The 24065-nt window shown below is 39.5% G+C and overlaps 1 protein-coding gene across 1 annotated transcript in view; it reads right to left on the bottom strand.

The window, feature by feature from the left end:
* Window positions 1-24065, bottom strand: part of swt1 (SWT1 RNA endoribonuclease homolog) — a 51451-nt gene that overhangs the window by 8718 nt on the left and 18668 nt on the right. Inside the window, exons 14-17 of the mRNA XM_034179594.1 lie at window positions 15287-15426; window positions 13162-13295; window positions 12019-12165; window positions 49-115 (exon numbers count right to left, since the gene is read on the bottom strand). Of these exons, the coding sequence (XP_034035485.1) occupies window positions 49-115; window positions 12019-12165; window positions 13162-13295; window positions 15287-15426 (488 nt within the window). The remainder of the gene's footprint in view (window positions 1-48; window positions 116-12018; window positions 12166-13161; window positions 13296-15286; window positions 15427-24065) is intronic.

Here is a 24065-nt window from a genome sequence, read left to right as displayed (position 1 = left end):
AACCTATGGGTGCCTAAATATTGATGTCACGGAAGATTTATTCATTACCTTGGTAGATTGGATGATGTTGAACAATGCCTGGACTTCTTCTAAACCAGAAGTTGAAGACAACACACTGGACAGAACAAAGAAACTAAATTTAGAGATCTGTTGGTAAAGCTTGACGAGTTTGACATTTTAATCGTGGATGAGGTGACTGTACATATTCAGCAGTTCCACTATACCCAGGGTCAAACTAAACCTTAAAAATGTGTGAGAATAAATGGAAGAATGTTCAAATATGACAGAGAGGACAACTAGCAGATCCTAAGTTGTGGAATGCATTACCTCCTGAACTGAGGTCCATTAATAGCTTGCCTCTGTTTAAAGCTAAGTTAAAAACATACTTGTTCAGGGCAGCTTTTTGCACATAATTGCTTTGACACTTTTTTGTCTATTTTTATTCTATTTTGGATGCTCTTATTGTGTTTTGTGTTTTTCATACTGTTATTTTTATTTTATCTCTAGCTGGTGCTATTGGAAAGCACTTTGGTTCAGTAAAAACTGTTGTAAAGTGCTATAGAAATAAAACTTGATTGATTGATTGAACTAAGACTTCAAAAACACTTTTCTGATGCTTGCTCTAGGGGTTCGTAAGATTAGTGAAGCACCTTGAGTCATCTTTGTTGCGCTATATAAGTTAAATAAATTGAATTAATTTGAACTGAATTGCTTTTTAGGGGTTACATGCATTCTACATAAAGGCTTACACTGACAGAATCCGAAGAAAAATCATGGACAAAAAAAGCAAGTGATGGAGCAGTGAAGAACAGCGAAAGAATAGATGGTGACTCAAGCAGAAAAGTCCTGAATTATGCATCGCTGTCATCCACAGAAGAAACAAAAGTGAGAGATTTTCTGCTTGGACTGGCTCATCGTCGCTGTGCTCAAACGTGAAAATAAGGCCGGCTGTCTCCTTGGCAACTATACTTGAGGAATCACAACACATATGTGACAAGTGACAAAGTTTTATTCGGCACACAAAATATTCAAATAGAAAAAAATGAACAATTCCACAGACAAAACTAGTGAGTCCGAAAAGGTGTGGGCTGAAGCAAAGCTTATTAGCGCCCACCCCTGCTCGTACAAGTCCAACAATTCTTATCAGTCATATTTACATAAATACAAATTCATTACTACATGTCGACACACAGACATACACATCAATATACTATTCACTTATAATTATATTTATATAGTACCAGATCACAAGAAAGTCGAATCAAGGCACTTTACGCCAGTAAGGACTAACCTTACCAATCCCCAGAGCGAGCACTAGGCAACTGTGGTGAGGAAAAACTCCCTATAAGGAAGAAACCTCAAGCAGACCAGGCTCTTGGGGGTGACCCTCTGCTTGGGCTGTGCCATATATACCTATATACATACTTATATACTTTACAAACATAAATATATACATACATACATATACACAGTCACTTATATACATATACACCTACCCATATCTATATATCTACATACGCATATACATACCCACACATTCAAATATACAATGAGTCCCAATTATAAATTGAACGTTCCATATAAATCAAATTATATTTGCTTCTTTATGATACTTAGACATGATGTTCTTTTTGAGTAGTTTCTTAAATCTTACTAAGGTACTACTCATTCTAACCTCTGTTGAACATTTGGTCCATTTCCTCACCCCAACCACAGACACACAAAAACCCTTTACATTTGTTCTTACTGATGGTTTCATAAAAACTGCACAACCTCTTAAACTATATCTGGATTCCCTCAATCGGAACAGACTCTGGTCATGTCTCGGTAAGGCTTGGTCTTTCGCTCAAAATAAAGTTTGAATTGTAATGTAATCGACCAAATCTATGAATTTTAATAAATTTAAAGACACAAATAAAGAATGAGTTGGTTCACGATATTGTTTATTGCAGATGATTCGTATGGCTCGTTTTTGCAAAAGGAATATTGGATTGGTATTTGATTTGTAAGTGTTTCCCCATGACTCAACACAATATGTCATATATGGTACCATCAGAGAATGATATAAAGTAAGTAACCCTTCTTGCGGCAGTAGGTCTTTGGCTTTATACAGAATGGCTATAGTTTTTGACAATTTTGATTTCACATAATTTATATGTGGTTTCCAGCTAAGTTTATTATCAATTATAACACCTAAAAATTTATTCTCTGTTACTAACTCAATTTCCTTATTGTTTATAGTTAAATTTTTACATTTGGGTGCCTGTTTATTTCCAAATATAATACATTTAGTTTTCCCAAGGTTGAGTGACAACTTATTAGCGTCAAACCAAACCTTAAATTTTTCCAGTTCTTTCTCCACTATGTCCAGAAGCTGTTCAAGATTTTCACCGCTACAGAACACAGTTGTATCATCCGCAAAAAGGACACATCTCAGTGAACTCGACACCCAACTTATATCATTTATATAGATTATAAACAACAAAGGACCCAGCACTGAGCCCTGCGGCACCCCACATGTGACATCCCTGAGTTCAGAATTTGTAGTATTGAACTGAACATACTGAAATCTGCCTTGTAAATAACTAGCTATCCATTCATATGCCAGACCTCTGATTCCATATTTCTGCAGTTTAATTAATAGTATTCCATGGTTAATTGTGTCAAACGCTTTCAATAAATAAAAAAAAAACACCTATTGTATATTGTTTATTGTCAATTGCAGTTGCAATACTTTCCACAAAGTCCATCAAAGCATGTGATGTAGTTCGAGACCTTCTAAATCCATATTGTTCTTCACAAATGATGTTATGCTTCAGTAAATAATCATTTAATCTTTTAGCAAATATTTTTTCCAAAATTTTGGAAAATTGTGGCAGGAGTGATATAGGTCTATAATTAGAAAATGTGTGTTTGTCACCAGTTTTAAACAGAGGAATTACTTTGGCTATTTTCATTTGAGAAGGAAATTTACCAGTACTTAGTGACATATTGCAAATATAATTGAACGGTTTTACTATACAATCAATAACTTTTTTTTAATAAAGCCATATCCAAATTATTAAAATCAGTCGATTTCTTACTTTTTGAACCATGAACCAGATCAAGTATTTCCCTTTCATGAGTACCACCAATGAACATTGAAACAGATTTGTTAAACGTTGAATTATTTACCCAGAAGTTATTAGTTGATGAGTCAATTTTACTGGCAAGATTTTTACCCACATTAACGAAGTATTCATTAAAGTGTTCAGCAATAGACTCGTCGTTATCAATCGTGATGTAGTTGTTACTCTGAAAAAATGAAGGATAATCTCTAGTTACTCTATTCTTTTTTACTATTTCATTTAATATGTTCCATGTGTTTTTGATGTTATTTCTATTTTTGACAAGTAACTCATAATATATTTTTTTACTGAGTCTCATGATATTGATTAACTTATTCTTATATGTTTTATACTTACTTTCAGCTTCCTTAGTTCATAGTTTTATGAATTGTTTATATAGTACGTTTTTCTTTTTACATGCCCTCTGAAGTCCCTTAGTTATCCATGGTTTGTTGCTATATTGATTTCTATATATTTTGTCAACAAATGGACAGTGTTTATTATACAAACTGGAAAAAAATGGAGATGAAAGCATCATATGACCTGTCAACATCATCAACAAAAACATCTGACCAATTCTGACTTGATAAATCCTCCCTTAAATTATCAATTGTTTCAGGTGTTACTTTTCTACTCATGAATTTGGTATTGCTTCGATACTTACAACAACCCTCCAATGCAAAGACTGAGAAAACTGGCAAGTGATCACTGATATCACTGACCAGTAGTCCCCCACTAAGATTACCGGATATAACGTTAGTTAAAATATTGTCAATGAGAGTTGTTGAGTCCATAGTTATTCTGCTAGGATGAATGATGGTTGGAAACAGTCCTAAACAATACAAGGTGTTTATAAATGAAGTGATTTGTGGATGATTGTGAGGGTTTAAAAAAATCTATATTGAAATCTCCACAGACAAATAAATGCTTATTTCTGTTGATTTTGTTGTACATTCCTAAGATAATGTCTTCAAAGGTGTCAATATTTGTCCCAGGAGCTCTGTAAATACAACTAACAACTATGTTTTTGGAGTTTATAGATGTAATTTCTATGGTAACACATTCCATGATGTTGTCCACTGTAAATGACATGTTGTTAATGAGTTTACAGTTATAATCTGACCTTACAAACAATGCAACGCCTCCGCCCCTTCTCGTCTGCCTATTAACCAGGAACAATTCATAACCATCAAGATATACGAGATCTTTATTATCCTCATTTAACCATGTTTCTGAAATTGCAATAACTGAAAAACGTTTTTTGGATGTTTTCAAACAATCATTAATAGTGGACAGATTACGAGAAAGACTTCTGCTGTTGAAATGTATAATTGAAAAATCTTCATCATTGATTTTATAATTTTTGAATTGTTCTTCTGTAAAATATTTGCACTGTCTCACAATATTCTCACTGAAAAAGGTATCAGGATCATTTTCAGATTCGAAGGGGTGGTTAGCAGAGTTATTATAATTAAATGTATCTAGACAGAGCTCCTGGGCAGAAATAAACGGATCATTATCCTTAGTCATTATGTCTCTCTTGTCTCCGGGTGTAGATGATGTGGATGAGTGGGTTGCTCCAGTCTGCATCATGGTGCTGTGATGTGTTTGAGTCCTCATACCTATTGTTCATATTTGTCCAGCTCCTCGATGTTCCTTATTGCCATAACCTTTGCTTGTTCTGGTGATCCGTTCAGTTTGATGAATATTTTACAGTTTGAAGTCCATGTGTGCTGGATTTTTCCCTGTTTCTTTAAGAAGCGTGCTTTCCTGGCGATGTCGGCATTCCGTTTGGTGAGATGTTCATTGATGAATACGTTTGTCCCTTTCAGTTTTCTTCCTTGTTTTAACAGTGCTGTTTTGTGTTTTCTGTTGATAAATCTCATGATGACGGTTCGTTTATCACCGTCATTTCTCCGGGGCAGAGGGTGGCACGCTTCAATGTTATTCATCCATTTCTATACCTAAATCCATTTCTATACCTTTAGATAGGAGGAAATCAGCAACCTGTTTTTCCACGGAGCTGACCTCCTGTTCACTGGGCTCCCCTCCGCTCTCATCTGTTACCGCCCGTGCGTAGGACCGTGGTTTGATGTGAAGACCTGTGATGATGACGTCGTTAATTCTGGTGTACTGCTCCAATTCAGCCACTCTATTTTCCAGCTGCACCAGACGCCGGTCTTTCTCAGCGTTCTGGAGCCGTAATGCCTTCACCTCCTCCACCAGATCCATGATTGATTTCTGTTGCTGCTTCACAACAGAAATAGAAAGTCCAGAGATAGACTTTCTGATAGAAAGTCCAGAGATTTTTTAATATCGCCACCTTCCTCCGCTGTCAGAACCTTCTTAGGCCCCATGGTCGGCTTATGAGCAGCTTGACGATCGCCGACGTTAACAGCCTGCGTTGTTTATCACCGGGCTGGATCTGCACTGCGCTGGTGCCGCGCGGCCTCGGTGTTTCCGCGCTGATGGATCCGCGGTGGCTGCACGAGGCCTCGGGGAAGCGGCACTCGTGACGCGCAGCTTTAATGACGCAGCGCGCGGCCTCTGTGAATTCACCACGTTGGGCGGGCCTCGGACGTTGTTGCCGTCCAGTCGCGGGACTAAGTTGCCGGTTGAGGTGGTATTCCCACTGTCCGGGTTGGCAAACACCGGCGTGGCAGATGGCAACTACAAACACCACCTATGAAAACTCAGGTACAAACTTTTTGCAGCTCGCTCTGACAACACGCAGCTCTCTAGTGACGACACGCAGCTCGATGTGAAGGTATACAGGTACATTCAGAAGCGTACAGATGCACCTGCCTGCAGTATGCAAACTCATTTTAAATACAGAGAAATTCTGACAAAACTGACACTCTCTCAATTTCCTTGAGGGGAGTCTTCCCAAGGGGTCAATAAAGTTCTATCTAGTCTACCATAATGTGCACATTTGGTAACTATCATCTCTGTTGTCTTTCAGCAAACAACTAGCTGGATTCTGCAGTGGCAATAAACAAATGCAGTCTAATTTACTTTTATGGCACTTTATAAGCTCGGCAAAGAAGAAGTACATGCATCCTTAAAATACTCACAAAACCTGAGATAAAGCATTTACAACCTCTCGTCTGAGTTTTACAACCACACCAGACTCACACAGAACAGATCAAAGCCCCCCCCACACACACACACACACACACACACAAGCAGAAGCATACGCAAGCCTTCAAATAAGGATGTTCTTAAATACCTGCTTCTGTAAGAAGATAAGGTTTGCCAGAGCCTGTCAAGGGCAGATTACTCTTTAAATCCTAAAACCTGAGTAGCCCCGCATCTAATTGTTACCTTTATTTACATTTAATCCCTTCATTGACTCCCTGTGACTGTAAGAGCTGACTGTAAGATTTCAAGCCTTTGTTGCTGATCTTTAAGGCTCTAAATCAGGGGTGGCCAAGTTCGGTCCTCGAGAGCTACAACTTTTAGTTGTCTCCCTGCTCCAACACACCTGAATCCAATGAAAGGAACGAGTCTTTCATTGGATTCAGGTGTGTTGGAGCAGGGAGACAACTAAAAGTGTCAGGAAGGTAGCTCTCGAGGACCGAACTTGGCCACCCCTGCTCTAAATGATTGTACACCCACCTATCTCGCTGGCCTTATGTGCCTTCTCGTACCCTGTGACAGGGGCACAGCATGAGAAAGCACTACTAAATTCTTGGGAAATGTGAAGTACAGGTTTCTACTGATGGAGAACATTCTGCTTGATTGATTTCTGCTTTGTTCGGTCTCTGAGAGCCTGCCTGGTGGAGCAGTAGCTGCAACGTCTATGATAAATGGATGAAGATGGAGAGCGAAGGTGACAAGGCACCACCAGGTCCAGAGGTTCACTATACTGTTTTGCAGGAGCAGCAGGGAGCACGTCTGCCTGTTGGAAGTCAGTGCTGGTCATTGGCATGTCTGAGCATCTATTCATCCCAGACTGGGATGTGTAGGGTCCACATGGAAACCGTTTGAGATCAAGAGTGTGGGTATGAGTTAACAGACCATAGTGAGGTCAAAATGTGTGACTGGGAGAAAACTCCGGCTCTACAATTGTAGTCCAATTTACTAGAACTCTGCTCTTTACCTCTCGTCTTTTGAACCACTGGTCATTATGCTAACTGGATTTACAGTACTATGTATATGGTTGTTTATTTCTGTGTCTGCATGTTTGACAATTCTTTGTTGTGCTGTAGTTTTCTTTCTTTTCTTTTTTTTTTCATGTCCCAAGCAGATGGCCACCCCTCTGAGTCTGGTCTGTTTGAGGTTTCTTTCTACAATCCAAAAACACCTGATTGCATTTTCCTTACCGCTGTTGCCAATGTGCAACAGCAGGGGGGGTGGTAAGGTCTCAACCTACCTTATGTGTAGCACTTTAGGTGGACGTATGGTGTGATTTGGTGCTGTATAAATAAACTGAACTGAATAGATGTGGGCTTGCTTTGTGTGTCCCCTCCACCCCAGAGCTAAGAAGAAGTCGAACAGCTTCAGAGTCAAGTGTATCATGTGCCTCCTTAGAGCATGATATTGATATTAAAAACATTGCATACAGATATTAGAGCACAATGTAGATATTAGAAAGTCCATGTCTGTTGAATCTTCTATGGCTAATCATAGAACTTATTCATTTTCTGCCATCTATAATTAGTTTCATTACTTATTGTAACTATATCTCCTGGTCCATATGTTTTATTTGCATGTGACATTTCTATTTTAAATTGTCCATATAGAATTTTTGTACCTGAAAATTTTGAATCCAGAGTGAAACAGGAAATGTCAACTGTTGAATACTTCCTGGCATGGGTGAAGCTAGAGTGGAGGCTAGGGTTGCACTGGACTCCCATGAAATCTGACCGGACACAGATGATTGACATGTCACAGCATGTCTGGTCGAAAAGAACTGCATTTTGAAATCAGTGACTCATACTGACTGCTAGGTTCCTCCTGTCCAGTAGTTGGTGCTGTGTACCACAAAAAGTTCAAATCCACCTTAGTGGAAGAAGAAAAATGTTTGCGTCAGATTTGAATTGAACATGTCGTTTGAACCATGGACTAATAATGACACCAAAGTTATATTGGTTATTAAAAGCGGCATTTTTCCTTTAATTTGGGTTGCCTTATATATGTGTGTGTCTTCATTGATTTTTAAAGGAGTAGGCAGCTGTTGATAATTAATTTTTCTGTCTGAAGGACTTAAATAACCTCTTAATTTTGCTCTCTGAGTGACACCAGGACGATGCATTTCACTTAAAAATACTCATGCCACGGAGTGTTTCTCAGCTGTACTCAAAAGTATTGGAATACTTAGTACTTCACACATTTTAATTTGTTTAAGCCATTTCAAATACAAATAAAAAATAAATCTAAAGTTATCTTTCTTAAACTCAAACTGAAAGCAAATGTCTACAACTTTATATAAATAAATTAAAAATATAAAATTCAGCTTCCTGATTAAGTGGTGTAGAGGAGGATTTTCTTAAAAAGAAGACCTGAATGTTCAGCGACAATTTGCCTGAAAGGACATCTGAGATGAAAGCCTAGATTTGATGTTTTGTTGAAAGAAACTTGTATTTCTTCATAATTGATGTAAATAAAGTAAAAGACATATTCAGTGACTTGGAAATGTTCATGTTTCCATCCCCTGACTTGTCTGAAGAAAACTGGCAATAAAACTGATTATTATTTACAGGTATTATCAAGTTTTAGAGATTTACTTTAAGTTTGAGTTTGAGGAAGATAATTTTAGAAATTTTATTCTTTATATTTTTGTATTTCTTGTATGTTAAATGACATAAACAAATTAAAATGTGCTAAATACCAAGTGTTCCAATACATTTGGAGGGCACAGTATCCTAACCTTATGATGATTGCAAAATGAGTGTGGTATTATTACTGTTTTGTTTAAGAATGTTTAATTTTCACTGTTGCTGCACTTTGTGTGAACTTATAGTCACATCGTATATCTTATTGATATGACAATACTGGGATATGATAATTTGGCCATACTGTACAGCCCTACTGTCAACTAGCTGAAAACTTTGAATATTAATTTACATCTACATTTAAAAAAGTGCTTAAATAGCTGGGGTTAAGAGGGCTGTAATTAGGGGGTGTCTGTGGGGTGGAGCCCCCCCAGAAGCTGAAAGGCAAAAAAGAAAAATGCTTAAAAACGCCATGGGGCCTGGGAGATGCAGCCCCCACAGACGTTGAAAGGCAAAAAAAGAAAAGTGTTTAAAAAGGTGGGGGGTCTGGGAGGGCGGAGGCCCCCCAGAAGCTGAAAGGTTTTAGCTATGCTCATGCACCCAAGAACCACTTTACTGAAAAAAGTCTGAAGGACTTAAATGACATGGTGAGATGCTGAAGGGCTTCGCTTGTTCATGTCTACAACATATACATATTATGAACTCGCAAAAAAGCTGAAAAGTTATAGGGAAATTTTGGCTGTTTGCATGAAAAACACAAAAATGGCTCTTAAATACTGTAATCTTCTACCGTTTTGTTGAATATCTCAACTGAAAAAGCTTTGAATTCTGGGGTAGAATTCTGGATAGCTGTGCCAGTTTCAAAGAGGAAGAAAGCTCAAGAAGGACCAAAAACCAGCCCAAAGATTTCAGCTAAAGAAACAATTAATAGCTATTACCTGACTAAGATCTCCATTGAAATATCATCTCACAACGTCAGCGACTTGTTACAGAACAATTCTTCAATAAGCTCAAATACCACAACAGGTTGTTGCCAAAAGTGAATGACTGACAAGTATACAAATCTCTCCTTCCTGTGTGGAATTGTGCAGGTACAAGCTTTTGCAGCGGTGAAGACAACATTGGGATAACTGTGACATTCTTTCAAAAGTGTCATGTTAAACCGTGTGAAAGTGCAGCCGTGCTGCGTCACGGGAAATGTAGCAATGCAAGGCTTAAAGGTCAAACAGATTACAGCCAAACCAAGATTGCATTGCACAGACAGCCTGAGTGTGACACACATATTCAGAACAAAGACAGGGAAAGGACAGTCTAAAAAGACCTTTCATATGTGAGACAAATGTACAACACAGGTGTTTGCCAAGGATACAGTGCATCCAGAAAGTATTCAAGGTGCTTCATTTTTTCCACTTTTTGTTATGTTACAGCCTTATTCCAAAATGGAGGAAATTCATTTTATCCCCTCAAAATTCTGCACACAACATGACATTTTTTTTAATTTTTGCAAATTTATTAAAAATAAAAAACTAAGAAATCACATGTACATACGCATTCACACCCTTTGTTCAATACTTTGTTGATGCACCTTTGGCAGCAATTACAGTCTCTAGTCTTCTTGAATATGATGCCACAATCTTGGTGCACCTATCTTTAGGCAGTTTTGTCCATTCCTCTTTTGCAGCACCTCTCAAGCTTTTCAGATCTTTCCAGAAATGTTCAATCAGATTCCGGTCTGGGCTCTGGGTGGGCCACTCAAGGACAGAGTTTTCCTGAAGCCACTCCTTTGATTTCTTGACTGTGTGTTTAGGGTCATTGTCCTACTGAAAGATGAACCGTCACCCCAGTCTGAGGTCAAGAGCGATCTGGAGCAGGTTTTCATCCAGGATGTCTCTGTACATTGCTGCATTCATTTTTCCCTCAATTCTGACTAGTCTCCCAGTTCCTGTCGCTGAAAAACATCCCCACAGCATGATGCTGCCACCACCATGCTTCACTGTAGGGATTTCCTCCAAACATGACACATGGCATTCACACCAAAGAGTTCAATCTTTGTCTTATCAGACCAGAGATTTTTGTTTCTTATGGTCTGACAGTCCTTCAGGTGCCTTTTGGGAAACACCAGGTGGGCTGCCATGTGCTTTTTACTAAGGACTGGCCTCCATCTGGCCACTTTACCATACAGTCCTGATTGTTTGATTGCTACAGAGATGGTTGCCCTTCTGGACTGTTCTCCTCTCTCCACAGAGGAATGCTGGAGCTCTGACAGAGTGACCATCAGGTTTATGGTCACCACCCTGACTATGCCCCTTCTCCCCCGATTGCTCAGTTTAGACTGCGAGTGAGCTCTAGAAAGTAACCTGGTGGATCCGAACGTCTTCCATTTACGAATGATGGAGCCCACTGTGCTCATTGGGACCTTCAAAACAGCAAAAATATTTGTGTACCCTTCCCCAGATTTGTGCCACAAGACAATCCTGTCTTAGAGGTCTACCTGCAATTCCTTTGACTTCATGCTTGGTTTGTGTTCTGACATGCATTGTCAACTGTGGGACTTTATATGTAGACAGGTGTGTGTCTTTCCAAATCATGTCCAGTCAACTGTGTTTACCCCAGGTGGCCTCAAATTAAGCTGTAGAAACATCTAAAGGATGGTCAGTGGAAACAGGATGCACCTGAGCCCAATTTTGAGCATCATGGCAAAGGCTGTGAATACTTACTTATTTTGCATCACTACTCTTAGCTTCATAGTGGAGTAGAGCAGAGAAGGATTTTCTTTCACCAAAACTGATCAAATCCAGGCTTGCATCACAGATGTACCTTCTGGCAATTTGTAGCTAAACCTTCAGGTCTTCTTTTTAAGAAAATCCTCCTCTATACCACTTCATCATGAAGATGGATAACTGGTGATACAAAATGCAAAGCTTGCACTGTGCATAATTTCTCCAATCACAGCCACGTAAGCCTATAACTTCTTCTGGGTTGTCTAGGTGTCTTGGTAGCTTTCCTCACTCTTCTACTTCTTGCACAGCCACTCAGTTTTTGAGAACTGTCTACTCCATGCAGATTTCCTATAGAGTGCCATATTGTTTGTATTTCTTTGTAATTGATGTAAATAAAGTCTGAAACATATTCAGTGGCAGCTTTAACATCAACTGAAACAACTTTTCTGGTGCTATACAAGTGGACTGAGATACCTGCTGAAGGCTTGGAGCAGCTGTGAGACCACGGAGTGCAGTTTGTGCAAACAGGCCAAAGCATCCTGTGGTGGTGGAGTACGACCCGCTGGCAGAGCGCTCTGCATGGCGCTTGGGTCAAAACCCAGAGCTTTGAACACTTCCAAACTGAAACATTACATGGGAAAAAGCAGTCAGTGGGGATAGGAAAAAGGGGAAAAAAAGAAAGAAAAACCTTGGCATTCTTCTTTATAGAATATTCAAATAATATTCCTGTTTGCATGCTACACAACATTGTCTGTTTACTGACTCACAGCCACATTATGTCCCCTATGCTGTACGTGTCACAAAACGCTGTGAAAATTCCAGAAGGACATCATAATCTACTTAAGGTGCTTATGTCATATCAACAACATGTGCTGTCTTTAATTCTGATGTGTGCCATTATTACGGTAAACAAGTAATAACTGTGGACTAACTGCTGTCTGAGGTAAGTGGAGTGTAAACAGAATTTCTCCACTGTGAGATCAATAAAGTATATCCCATCTCATCTCAATGCATTCAATAACATCTCTGAGGAAGAATGGAATGTCTTAATTTGATTAAGAGTGATATATAGAGCGGGGGCCAAACTCTCAATTTTTCCCAGTGAAAACTGGCATTTATCAGGGATGTGTTCCAGGTCTTACACTTTTCAGTGCTTGCATGGGCTGGGTGCTGGGTTAGCACTGTGAAAATCAGTGACTGTTGTTGAGGAAGGGATTAGTGACCTTAACTTCACAGAAGATGCTGTCTTTGCAGAATCAATGGTTGCCCTGACTGCAGCACTTGAGAAGCTGAGTGAGCAATTTTCCAGGATCAAGGCCTAGGTTTAGGGTTTTATGCTGGCAGTGACATTTAAGTCTCTGGATCATTGGCCTCTGAGATCAAGAAGTGCCTGGGAAGAGCTTGTTGAGTCATCAGGTCACTGGACAGAAGTGTTTGGTGACGTCGGTGTCACAATGAAGGTCCAAGTCTTTCCGGTCTTTCTTTGGTACTTCCTCTCTTACTGTATGGTTGTGAGACTTGTATCTCATTTTAGACAAGGACACTACAACATCTGGATGGAAGTTAACAGACAAAACAGAACAGGGAGGTCCTGTCCCTGAGCCATGTTACACCCACCTCATTTGACACGTCCTGGTCCAGATGTTCTCAAACAAAGTCCATACTTCTTGGTTAGAGACCAGACAGGATATGGGATCTTTGTCTTCATCATCATTCATGACAACATCACAGGCCAGAGAGTCAAATTCTCGCTAAACACAAAGAGATGTAGCTATTATTCACACTAAAGAAAATTTTAAATAAAATTGCATACAAACAGGATCCTTATCAGCTATCTGACAAATATCTGCCGCCCTTGATTTTCAAGTGCAAATGTCAGAATATCATCAGAAATAAATGCAACTGAACAATTTTATAAGCAAATAAATGTCCACTCACGCAAAAACAACAAAAATTTGCATAAACTTTGCCTCTACTTTAGTCCCATTTTATGCAGTGAAAGCATCAATCGTGTAGAATGTAGTGTCATCTAGTGGTGAGGCTGCAGATTGCATTATGCCTTTGCTGGTTCCCGTTTTGTTTCCCCTTGAGTTTTCACTTCTTTGGTGATGGGGATTCATGCTCCCTGCCCTTCTCTTGTGATAAGAAATATGTTTGCTCCTCCATTTCACAAAAATGAGGGCTGTCAAACTTGCTTTCCTGCACGAGCAACCACATGACAGTGTACAGTGGAGTAACTCCTCTTCAATTTAATTCAATTTATTTTATTTGTATAGCACCAAATCACTACAGTGATGCCTCAAGGCCCTTCACATGAATAAGGGGAGGGGACAGTTGTCGCCTGTGCCGCTCCTCTTCTTGTTTGTTCAGTGTCCCAGCCGCCTTGCAAAATGTGAAAGGTGGAGTAAGTGCATCCCTTTTTGGGCAAGTGCATAAACATAGTGGTGTAGCATGGTGGCCTCCATGAGGGAGCCCGCTCCCCCATGTAGAAATGAAGGGCCTAATCCAAGCCCATGAAAACACACTGAATGTTTGCTGATTAACTGCACACTAATGAAGAAATGTTCATTATTAACAATCACTGCTATATTCTATTTCTGCTAATAAATACCCTAAATCCTCCAAACTGTAGCTTCAATCAAACCCAGTTGAGTTTTATTTGCTTTATATTTTGTCTGAGGATCGAATTTCAATTCATCAGATGCGTGCGTACAACTATGTCCAGACAATTTTTTAAAATTTAATTCATTAATTTCTGAAACCGTTTTGTTGTTGTTGTTGCTATCGTTCAAAAACGATTTTTTTTTATTTTAAAATTTGTTCTTTTCCATTTATTTCTGACAATATTCTGAATTATGAAAATGGAATATCGGGGTGTCTGTACTTTTGATCATGAAAGAAGCCTCAAGCTTTGTGGCCGCCATTCTTGTTTCACAAAAAGAAAGTCATAGGTTCAAAGCTCATTTAATTTCTGTCTGAGTTTTCCCAAGTGTGCCGTTTTCCTCCCACTATCCTAAACATGCATATGAGGTTCTTTCTTCTTGGAGATCTGGAGTTGCATCAGGATACAATCAAATCAGGATCAATACAAAAAACTAGAGTACCGTGCACCTACGCAAACACAAATTTTTACCTTGGAAAAAAGTTTCAGAGTCAAAGTCCTGTTAGAAGTGGCTTTTCATAAGATAAAATATAATACAAAATATAGATCAAAAGGGCTTTTCAATGTAAAATCAAATATCCACTAAATCCGCAATACGGATCAGATGCAGATCAAACTTAGTCTATTCAATGAGTGACAGTTTGTACCTCATTGTCACAAATGAGAGTGATTGAGGCACTTTTGATTGGTTTTAATGCAAAATGTACACCAAATGGGCTTTTCAATATTAAATTGAAATGTGCACAAATTCCACAATCGGATCAGATCCGGATCAAACTTTGTCAAGTGATAGTGAGTGCCAGTCTGCACCAAATTTGTTGGTCGGAGGTAATTATGTGAATTTCATACCAGTCGGGTGAGGTGGAGACAGAAAAACCCAGAAGACATGGCAGCAGAAAAAACAAGCAAACAAACAAAAAATCCTGCAGCTTCAATATTCTCAACACACAAATGTAATTCAAACATTCTTATTTCTGTATCTCCATCAAAAAGAGCAGACATGTTAAACTTAAATATGAGACACATCTGTGTGTTAAGTGAAATAATTAGACCTCAATTTGAAATATTGTCCTAGCTGACCTGAGGTTGCAGCTTGTGGAAAATGTTGTCCAAAACAGAGACTGCACTGGAAACCTGGACTGACCGTTTCCCAAACGCCTTCAGGAGCTCTTTGACTTCTAGGAGTAGTCTTATGGTAGTGTTACGCTCCACTCTTTTATCTGAGACAATATGCAGAAGACAGCACTCAAAAGACAGCACTCAATGGAGTCCATGTACAAAGAAAAACGTGTGAAAATAAAGCAAAAAAGGAGATGGGCCTGCAAAACAGAGTCACACATTCTGTCTGTTCAGACATCTGGAAACAAATCAGGAAAACAAAGATGACAAACATGCCAGTTCTTGCTCTACCTGTTTTCTATCCTAAACTCTTTGCAAAAGCAGACGCGTAACAATGAAATATAAATGTACAGAATCAGTTTTATTACACTGCACTGCAAAAAACAAAACAAAAACACCTCAAAATCTTTTACAAAGTATATTTGCCTATTTTCTAGTCAAAATGTCTAATTCCACTTAATATAAGACAAACACTTATCAAGTAAATTTTCAGTCAGATATAAGGATTTATTTTCAGACAATGTATCTTAAAAACTTAAGTCAGAGTCTGGGAAACATCTTGTTTTGAGTCATTTGGACTCACGGCGAGACTTTTTACACTGCTGTGTTATATGGAAAAGATGCAATACTTCCTAGAAAAAAAAATAGTTTTCTCAGAAAATTCATGAGTAGATTCATTTTCTCTACTTCTTCTTCTTCTTTGTCTTTCGGCTGTTCCCGTTAGGGGTCGCCACAGCAGATCAATCGTTTCCATCTCACCCTGTCCTCTGTATCTTCCTCTGTCACACCAACCACCTGCATGTCCTCTCTCAGCACATCCATGAACCTCCTCTTTGGTCTCCCTCTTCTCCTCCTGCCTGGTGGCTCCATCCTCAGCATCCTTCTCCCTATATACCCTGGGTCCCTCCTCTGCACATGTCCAAACCATCTCAATCTCGCCTCTCTGACTTTGTCTCCAAACCGTCCCACCTGAGCTGTCCCTCTGATATGTTCATTCCTAATCTTGTCCATTCTTGTCACTCCCAAAGAGAATCTCAACATCTTCAGCTCTGCCACCTCCAGCTCTGCCTCCTGTCTTTTTGTTAGTGCCACTGTCTCTAAACCATACAACATAGCTGGTCTCACTACTGTTTTGTAAACTTTCCCCTTCACTCTTGCTGATATTCTTCAGTCACAAATCACTCCTGCCACCTTTCTCCACCCACTCCACCCTGCCTGCACTCTCTTCTTCACCTCTTTACCACACTCTCCATTACTTTGAACAGTTGACCCCAAATATTTAAACTCATCTACTTTCACCACTTCTACTCCTTGTAACTGCACTATTCCACTGGGCTCCCTCTCATTCACACACATGTACTCAGTCTTGCTTCTACTGACTTTCATTCCCCTTCTCTCCAAAGCATATCTCCACTTCTCCAGACTAGACTCAACTTGCTCTCTACTCTCACTACAGATCACAATGTCATCTGCAAACATCATAGTCCATGGGGACTCCTGTCTGATCTCATCTGTCAACCTGTCCATCACCACTGCAAACAAGAAAGGACTCAGAGCTGATCCTTGGTGTAATCCCACCTCCACCTTGAATGAGTCTGTCATTCCGACTGCGCATCTCACCGCTGTCACACTATTCTTGTACATGTCCTGCACTACCCTAACATACTTCTCTGCCACTCCAGACTTCCTCATACAATGCCACAACTCTTCTCTTGGCACCCTATCATAAGCTTTTTCTAAGTCCACAAACACACAATGTAACTCTTTCTGTCCTTCTCTGTACTTTTCCAACAGTATTCTCAGAGCAAACATTGCATCTATAGTGCTCTTTCTCGGCATGAAACCATATTGCTGCTCACAGATCTTCACCTGTTTTCTAAGCCTAGCTTCTACTACTCTTTCCCATAACTTCATGCTGTGGCTGATCAGCTTTATGCCTCTGTAGTTACTGCAGCTCTGCACATCACCCTTGTTCTTGAAAATAGGAACCAGCACACTTCGTCTCCACTCCTCAGGCATCCTCTCACTTTCCAAGATTTTATTAAACAATCTGGTTAGAAACTCTACTGCCATCTCTCCTAGACATTTCCATGCCTCCATTGGAATGTCATCTGGACCAACTGCCTTTCCACTCTTCATCCTCTTCATAGCAGCCCTCACTTCGTCCTTGCTAATCTCTTTTACTTCCTGATTTACTCTCACCACATCATCCAGCCTTTTCTCTCGCTCATTTTCTTTATTCATCAACTCTTCAAAATATTCCCTATACCTTCTCAGCACACACTCCTCACTTGTCAGCACATTACCATGTGCATCTTTTACCACCATAACCTGCTGCACATCCTTTCCAGCTCTGTCCCTTTGTCTGGCCAATCGGTACAAGTCCTTTTCTCCTTCCTTACTATTCAACTTCTTGTACAGCTCGCAATATGCCTTTTCCTTTGCTTTTGCCACTTCTCTTCTCGCCTTACTCCGCATCTCCTTGTACTCCTGTCTACTTTCTTCATCTCTCCGACTATCCCAAAACGTTTTCGCCAACCTCTTTCTCCTTATGCTTTCCTGGACCTCTTCATTCCACCACCAAGTCTCCTTGTCTTCCTTCCACTGTCCAGATGTCATACCCAGTACTGCCCTAGCTGTCTCCCTCACCACATCTGCAGTACTTTTCCAGTTGTCCAAAATTGCTTCCCCTCCAACTAGTGCTTCTCTCACCTGCTCGCTAAATTTCACACAACAGTCTTCCTCCTTCAGCTTCCACCATCTGATCCTTTGTTGAGCTCTCACTCTCTTCTTCTTCTTTACCTCTAAAGTCATCCTACAAACAACCATCCTATGCTGTCTAGTGACACTCTCTCCTGCTAGCACCTTACAGTCTGTGATTTATTTTAGCTTGCATCTCCTATAAAGAATGTAGTCCACCTGTGTGCACCTTCCTCCACTCTTATGTTACCCTGTGCTCCTCCCTTTTCTTAAAGTAGGTATTCACCACAGCCATTTCCATCCTTTTTGCAAAATCAACTACCATCTGTCCTTCCCCATTCCTATCCTTGATACCATATCTACCCATTACTTCCTCATCACCTCTGTTCCCTTCACCAACATGCCCATTGAAGTCTGCTCCTATCACCACTCTTTCATGCTTGGGCACACTCTCCACCACCTCATCTAACACACTCCAGAAATCATTTTCTATACTCACTTATTAAATTAAGGGTCAAGTGGGATTGAGCTTATACCAGTACTCACTGGGCGAGAGGCAGGTTACACTCTGGACACGCTGCCAGTCTGTCGCAGGGCCACGGTACATTTCAAGACTTTTATGTGAATTTTCACTTGTTTCATTGGCAAACTTTTTAAATTATTATTATTATTTTTAAATTCTGCCAATTCCACAGAGCGTCGTTCCTTCCCGTTTCATCCCGAATAACAAACTGAGGCATGTTTTGAAGCATCACAGTAACGCACTGACCAATAACGCTATTATCAATCTTGAACAAACTTGGTATACGCAGTAGTTACGGCCATCATCGGCACCAGTTTTGAAATCAGGGTGAAAATTTCATCTCGATTCCACAAATCAGCATCATTACGCGGTCGCTTCAGGGTGTACGTAGTCTTAACAGCTTCAATCATGTTCAAACATCTTTAAACAGGGTAGTCCAAGTGAGTACAGCTTGATACTTGTTTGATTGTGTTCCACTGGGGTAAAACTTTGAAGTAAAAAGCAGCGTTTGCTGCGGTTCTGGCAGAGAACCCAGCTGGGCACAACCTTTATTTGTGATCGGGTTGCCAGGTATGCACTTCATAAGCCAGCCTGGGAGTAGGCATGCTTCCTCCCAAGAGTAAGATGTAAGATATTTCATTCGGTTTTTGCATTTTTTCTGGATCGTGAGGGGTTGTAATCAGTCTTGTATAAAGTGCCTTAAAGTGATACTTGAGTGAAAGTACAAGTATCTTAGCATAAAATTACTTTGGTAAAAGTTAAAAGTCTCCTTTAAAAATATTACTTGATTAAAAGTCATGAAGTATCTGACATTTACTGTTCTTAAGTATCAGAAGTAAATTTCTCATATAAAAATGTATTTTAATTAAAAGTATTGAGTAAAAGTAAAATCCAAAATTGAGTGGAGAGTGAAACAGCGACACAAAAAGAAAGCCAGTGTGGTGTCTGGAGAAACCAGGAGGGGGCCTCAGCCCCTATAAAAGGCTGGATCCACCTCGTGTTGGTGACGGGATGAGTGATGTTCTTTTTCTAAATATGCAGTTGTTTTCCTGGAAGACCCACATGCACTTTTCTGTTAAACACAACAGCCAGGCTCTTGTGAAACAGAACAGACATTTATAGCCACATAGTTGTGCCAAATTTAAGGAAATGTAAAATAAAAAATAAAAATAAAAAAAATAAAAAAACCTTTCAAGTGTCACCACCACCAACCACCGCAAAGCAACCAAACATAGCACTCTTTGTGCTCTCAAATCCAAAATGCAGCTCTGCTTTTACACACTGCTTCTCCGCGTAAACTTCAGCAAAATAAAAATTAAACAGATGCACTGGTCAGTTTTGTCGATCCTGAAGTTTTCCCCTTAAGTGTGTGTTAACTCAGATATGTGCACTGGACTCCAGCAGGAGCCAAACCATGCGCATGTGTGTGCGTCAGCGTGTGCACGTTTGGAGTCCAAAGGTGCAGATGGTTTTCACCCTCCACAGTCTCCTCATCCTCAGCAGGGGCACAGATTCAACCTGTTTTTTTTTTTTTTTTTTTTTTTTTTTTGTCTTTTAAACATGTTTTAAGTCAAACACAACACTTGATGCTGCAGGAGTGAAAGCTGCTGCACTGCGGTTGAAAAGGACTGAATGTTTTGCGCTGTGACTTACTTTCGCTTCTGCAAACAGGCACTTCCAAATCAAATTTCTTCGACTTTTATATTGTAGTAACGAAGATGGTTCAGGGAAATGTATCAGAGTAAAAGTATACATTTTATTGAGGAAATGTAGTGGCGTAAAAGTGAAAGTTGCCAGAAATATAAATAAGGAAGTAAAGTACAGATACGTCAAAATTATACTTAAGTACAGTAACAAAGTATTTCTACTTCGTTACATTACAACAATGGTTGTAATAGAACAGTGTCCTGTGGAAAAGGGGTGTAACATTTCACTTTCCATTTCTTGAAATAAGGTCCTGAAATTATCTGAGAACTCATTCTGAGCTTCATTTTTTCTTGTATTACAAACACAGCAGCTTAAAAATGTTATGGTGAGTCAAAAAAAGCTTCTTCCATTTCAGATTTGACTCAAAACAAGATGTTCACAAGGCTCATTTAACAAGCTTCTTAAGATGTATCATCTAAAAAGAAATCATATCTTCCTGAAACTTTACTTGTTAAGTGAGTCAGTGAGTGTATCTACATTCTTTCAGTCATGTTAATGCCAAAACTAAGAATGCCAGCATCTAGTTGCTTGCAGTGCCACATTTTGGTGTGCAAGAGATGATGTGATTAACTTTTATCCAATATAAGTAATTGGTAACATGTTAAAATATTGACTTATGACTTTAACGATCAATGGACAAGGCTATTTTAGCAACTAATACAGTAGGATAATTACAGCAACAAATATAGAAGAACCGGTGACTAGTAAATATGCCAGTACTTTAACACATATCTCAATGAACCCATCAGTCATCCTTTGTGGCAATTGTGACGTATTTTCATCATCACTCTGGGCATCAACAATCAGTCTCAATGCTTGTGCAGCTATAAATCTTGCTATTCTAGGTCTGTTGGCCAATCTTCCCTGCAAAACATTAAAATATAATGATTAGAGTTGGCAAATTACAATACCATCTGAAGCTATAATATTGAAAATCTCATAGATCTTCCCGGGGGTCATACGTGACCCTGCACAAGTTTGGATTATAGCTGCCACAAAGATCGGCCGATCCTTGCAAAATTCTATGAACAAATGTAGGACAAACAGATTGACAAATTCATGGTAGGAAACTTTTCCCCTATTAAAATTAGAAAAATGGTGCACAAAAACATACGTCCAGGGTCATAAATGACCCCACTCGGTCGCTTGAGGGTTAAAAGTGAAAGTGACTGGCTGGCTTCAACTTATACCACTAGGTAACCATTCTGTGATCTGCCTGCCACATTCACTCACACATTCACATCTGCTGCAAGCATGGTGCACACGTGGTTGCCAACTAAATATGCTCATTTTACTTTACCACCCCTCAATTACAAAGAAAAGGTGATGCCTGATCTGTACAGCCAGCAGGCCTGTATGTTCCTTATAAGAGGGTCAGCTGTAACGTTCTGCCTCCTGAGTGATTATCTGAATAAAAAGCAAGATACTCACATGAAACACCTAAAGCTGGAAATGTTCTCTGTTAGGCAGTGTCATTACTTATACTGATACAAAGTTTATAAGATGATCTCAAAACAAGTCTTTGTAGCTTACTGAAATTTTACTTGCTAAGTGATTGCCTCTTATATTAAGTGTGAATTGAGATTTTGACTAGAAATTACATAAATATACTTGGTAAGATTTAGAATTTTTGCAGTGTAGCTTTATAGTTTTATCTCATTTTACTTAACTCTTCTTAATAGATGCAGAATTTTGTTGTATTGTTTTATTATGTGGAGCACGGCTCAATTATTATTTCAGCAATCACAAAAAAATAATTGATAATGAATAGTCATTACTTATGATAATCCTTACTGCTAGAACTAAATTTATTTTATTTTAAGTGGCTGTCCACAGCTAGCAGCAACCTACTGCACACCAACACCCTGCTCACCCAAAAACATGAATGCAGTACTTTTCCACTCCTGGATTTGTTCTAAGCCTCACGCACAGTGTATTCCTTTTTTCCATCCCTCCTCCTTCACTCCCTCCCTCCACCTCCGAATCTTGGCACAAAGACAGGCTGCATGATGCCAAAAAAAAAAAAAAAAACACACAATCATACAAATGAACCAAGGACACAAAAATAAATGCATAACTGTTGCTTTAGCCAGCGTTACATTAGGAAAATTTAAAGCAAAATGTGCTGCAGGTACAAAAATACCACCCACATCCAGATGGATGGAGAGAAGGAGCGAGTGTGAGTCACACTTTCTAACGGTACAAGCAAAATGAAATGAGATCCAGGACAAGATGTGCTGTAGTGGACCACTCAGCATTTCTGTGACACACATTTGAGTGCCACATCTTAGTACATGACCTGGTTCTGTTTATGGTTCTGTAGGGCTACGGGACAGTCATACCCAGTTTGAACCGCATTATTTTTTTAACCGGGATGCTATGACTGAGCATCGTGGTTCGATTCCTGAGTTCTGTTTGGGTGTGTCCAAATATCCCTGTGCAAGACAGAAGTAGAGTAAACAGCTCCTGGTGTGAGCATATGCGTGAAAGTGAGATATCACAATCTCTTCTCAGATTAATAATAATAAAGGTACTACATGTGCCCAAACATTCTATTATTAAATTGGTGACAACATGGAAATAAACTTTACTAATAGAGAATAAGCAACACTGACTGTCACATAAAAGAGAGAATATGCCATGATGCCGTGCACCAATTTAACTTCTATTTCTAGGTGACAAATACTCGTAGTTCCAAGCAATTTCCAAGCAGAGTTATAGAGTCATAGATTATACTGTATGAGTTTTGGGCAGCACAGTGGCTTAGCGGTCAGCACTTTTGCATCACCGCAAGAACGTCATGGGGGCGATTCCCACCTGTAGCCTTGCTGGGTGGAGTGTGCATGTTCTCCCTGTGTTTGCGTGGGTTCCCTCCGGATGCTCCGGCTTCCTCCCACATAACCCTAATTCCAATGAAATTGGGACGTTGTGTAAAATGTAAATAAAACAGAATACAATGATTTGCAAATCCTCTTCAACCTATATTCAATTGAATACACCACAAAGGCAAGATATTCAATGCTCAAACTGATAAACTTTATTGTTTTTGTGCAAATATTTGCTCATTTTGAAATGGATGCCTGCAACACATTTCAAAAAAGCTGGGACAGTGGTATGTTTACCACTGTGTTACATCACCTTTCCTTCTAACAACACTCACGCATTTGGGAACTGAGGACACTAATTGTTGAAGTTTTGTAGATGAATTCTTTCCCATTCTTGCCTGATCTACGAATTCAGTTTTTCTACAGTCCAGGGTATCCATTGTTGTATTTTGCGGTTCATAATGTGCCACACATTTTCAAATGGCGACAGGTCTGGAATGCAGGCAGGCCAGTCTAGTACCCGCACTATTTACTACGAAGCCACACTGTTGTAACATGTACAGAATGTGGCTTGGCATCGTCTTGCTGAAAAAAGCAGGGACGTCCCTCAAAAAGACACTGCTTGGATGGCAGCATGTGTTGCTCCAAAACCTGGATGTACCTTTCAGCATTGATGATGCCATCACAGATGTGTAAATTGCCCATGCCATGGGCACTAACACACCCCCATACCATCACAAATGCTGGCTTTGATCTTTCTGCTGGAAACAATCTGGATGGTCATTTTCCCCTTTGATCCGGAGGACACGACGTCCATGATTTCCAAAAACAATGTGAAATGTGGACTCATCGGACCACAGCACACATTCCACTTTATATATATATATATATATATATATATACATATATATATACATACATACATACATACACACATACATACATACATACATACATACATACATACATACATACATACATACAT

This window comes from Thalassophryne amazonica, chromosome 10 (assembly GCF_902500255.1).
Source record: "Thalassophryne amazonica chromosome 10, fThaAma1.1, whole genome shotgun sequence".
Taxonomy (NCBI): domain Eukaryota; kingdom Metazoa; phylum Chordata; class Actinopteri; order Batrachoidiformes; family Batrachoididae; genus Thalassophryne; species Thalassophryne amazonica.
This window is presented reverse-complemented; position numbering and strand designations above follow the sequence as displayed.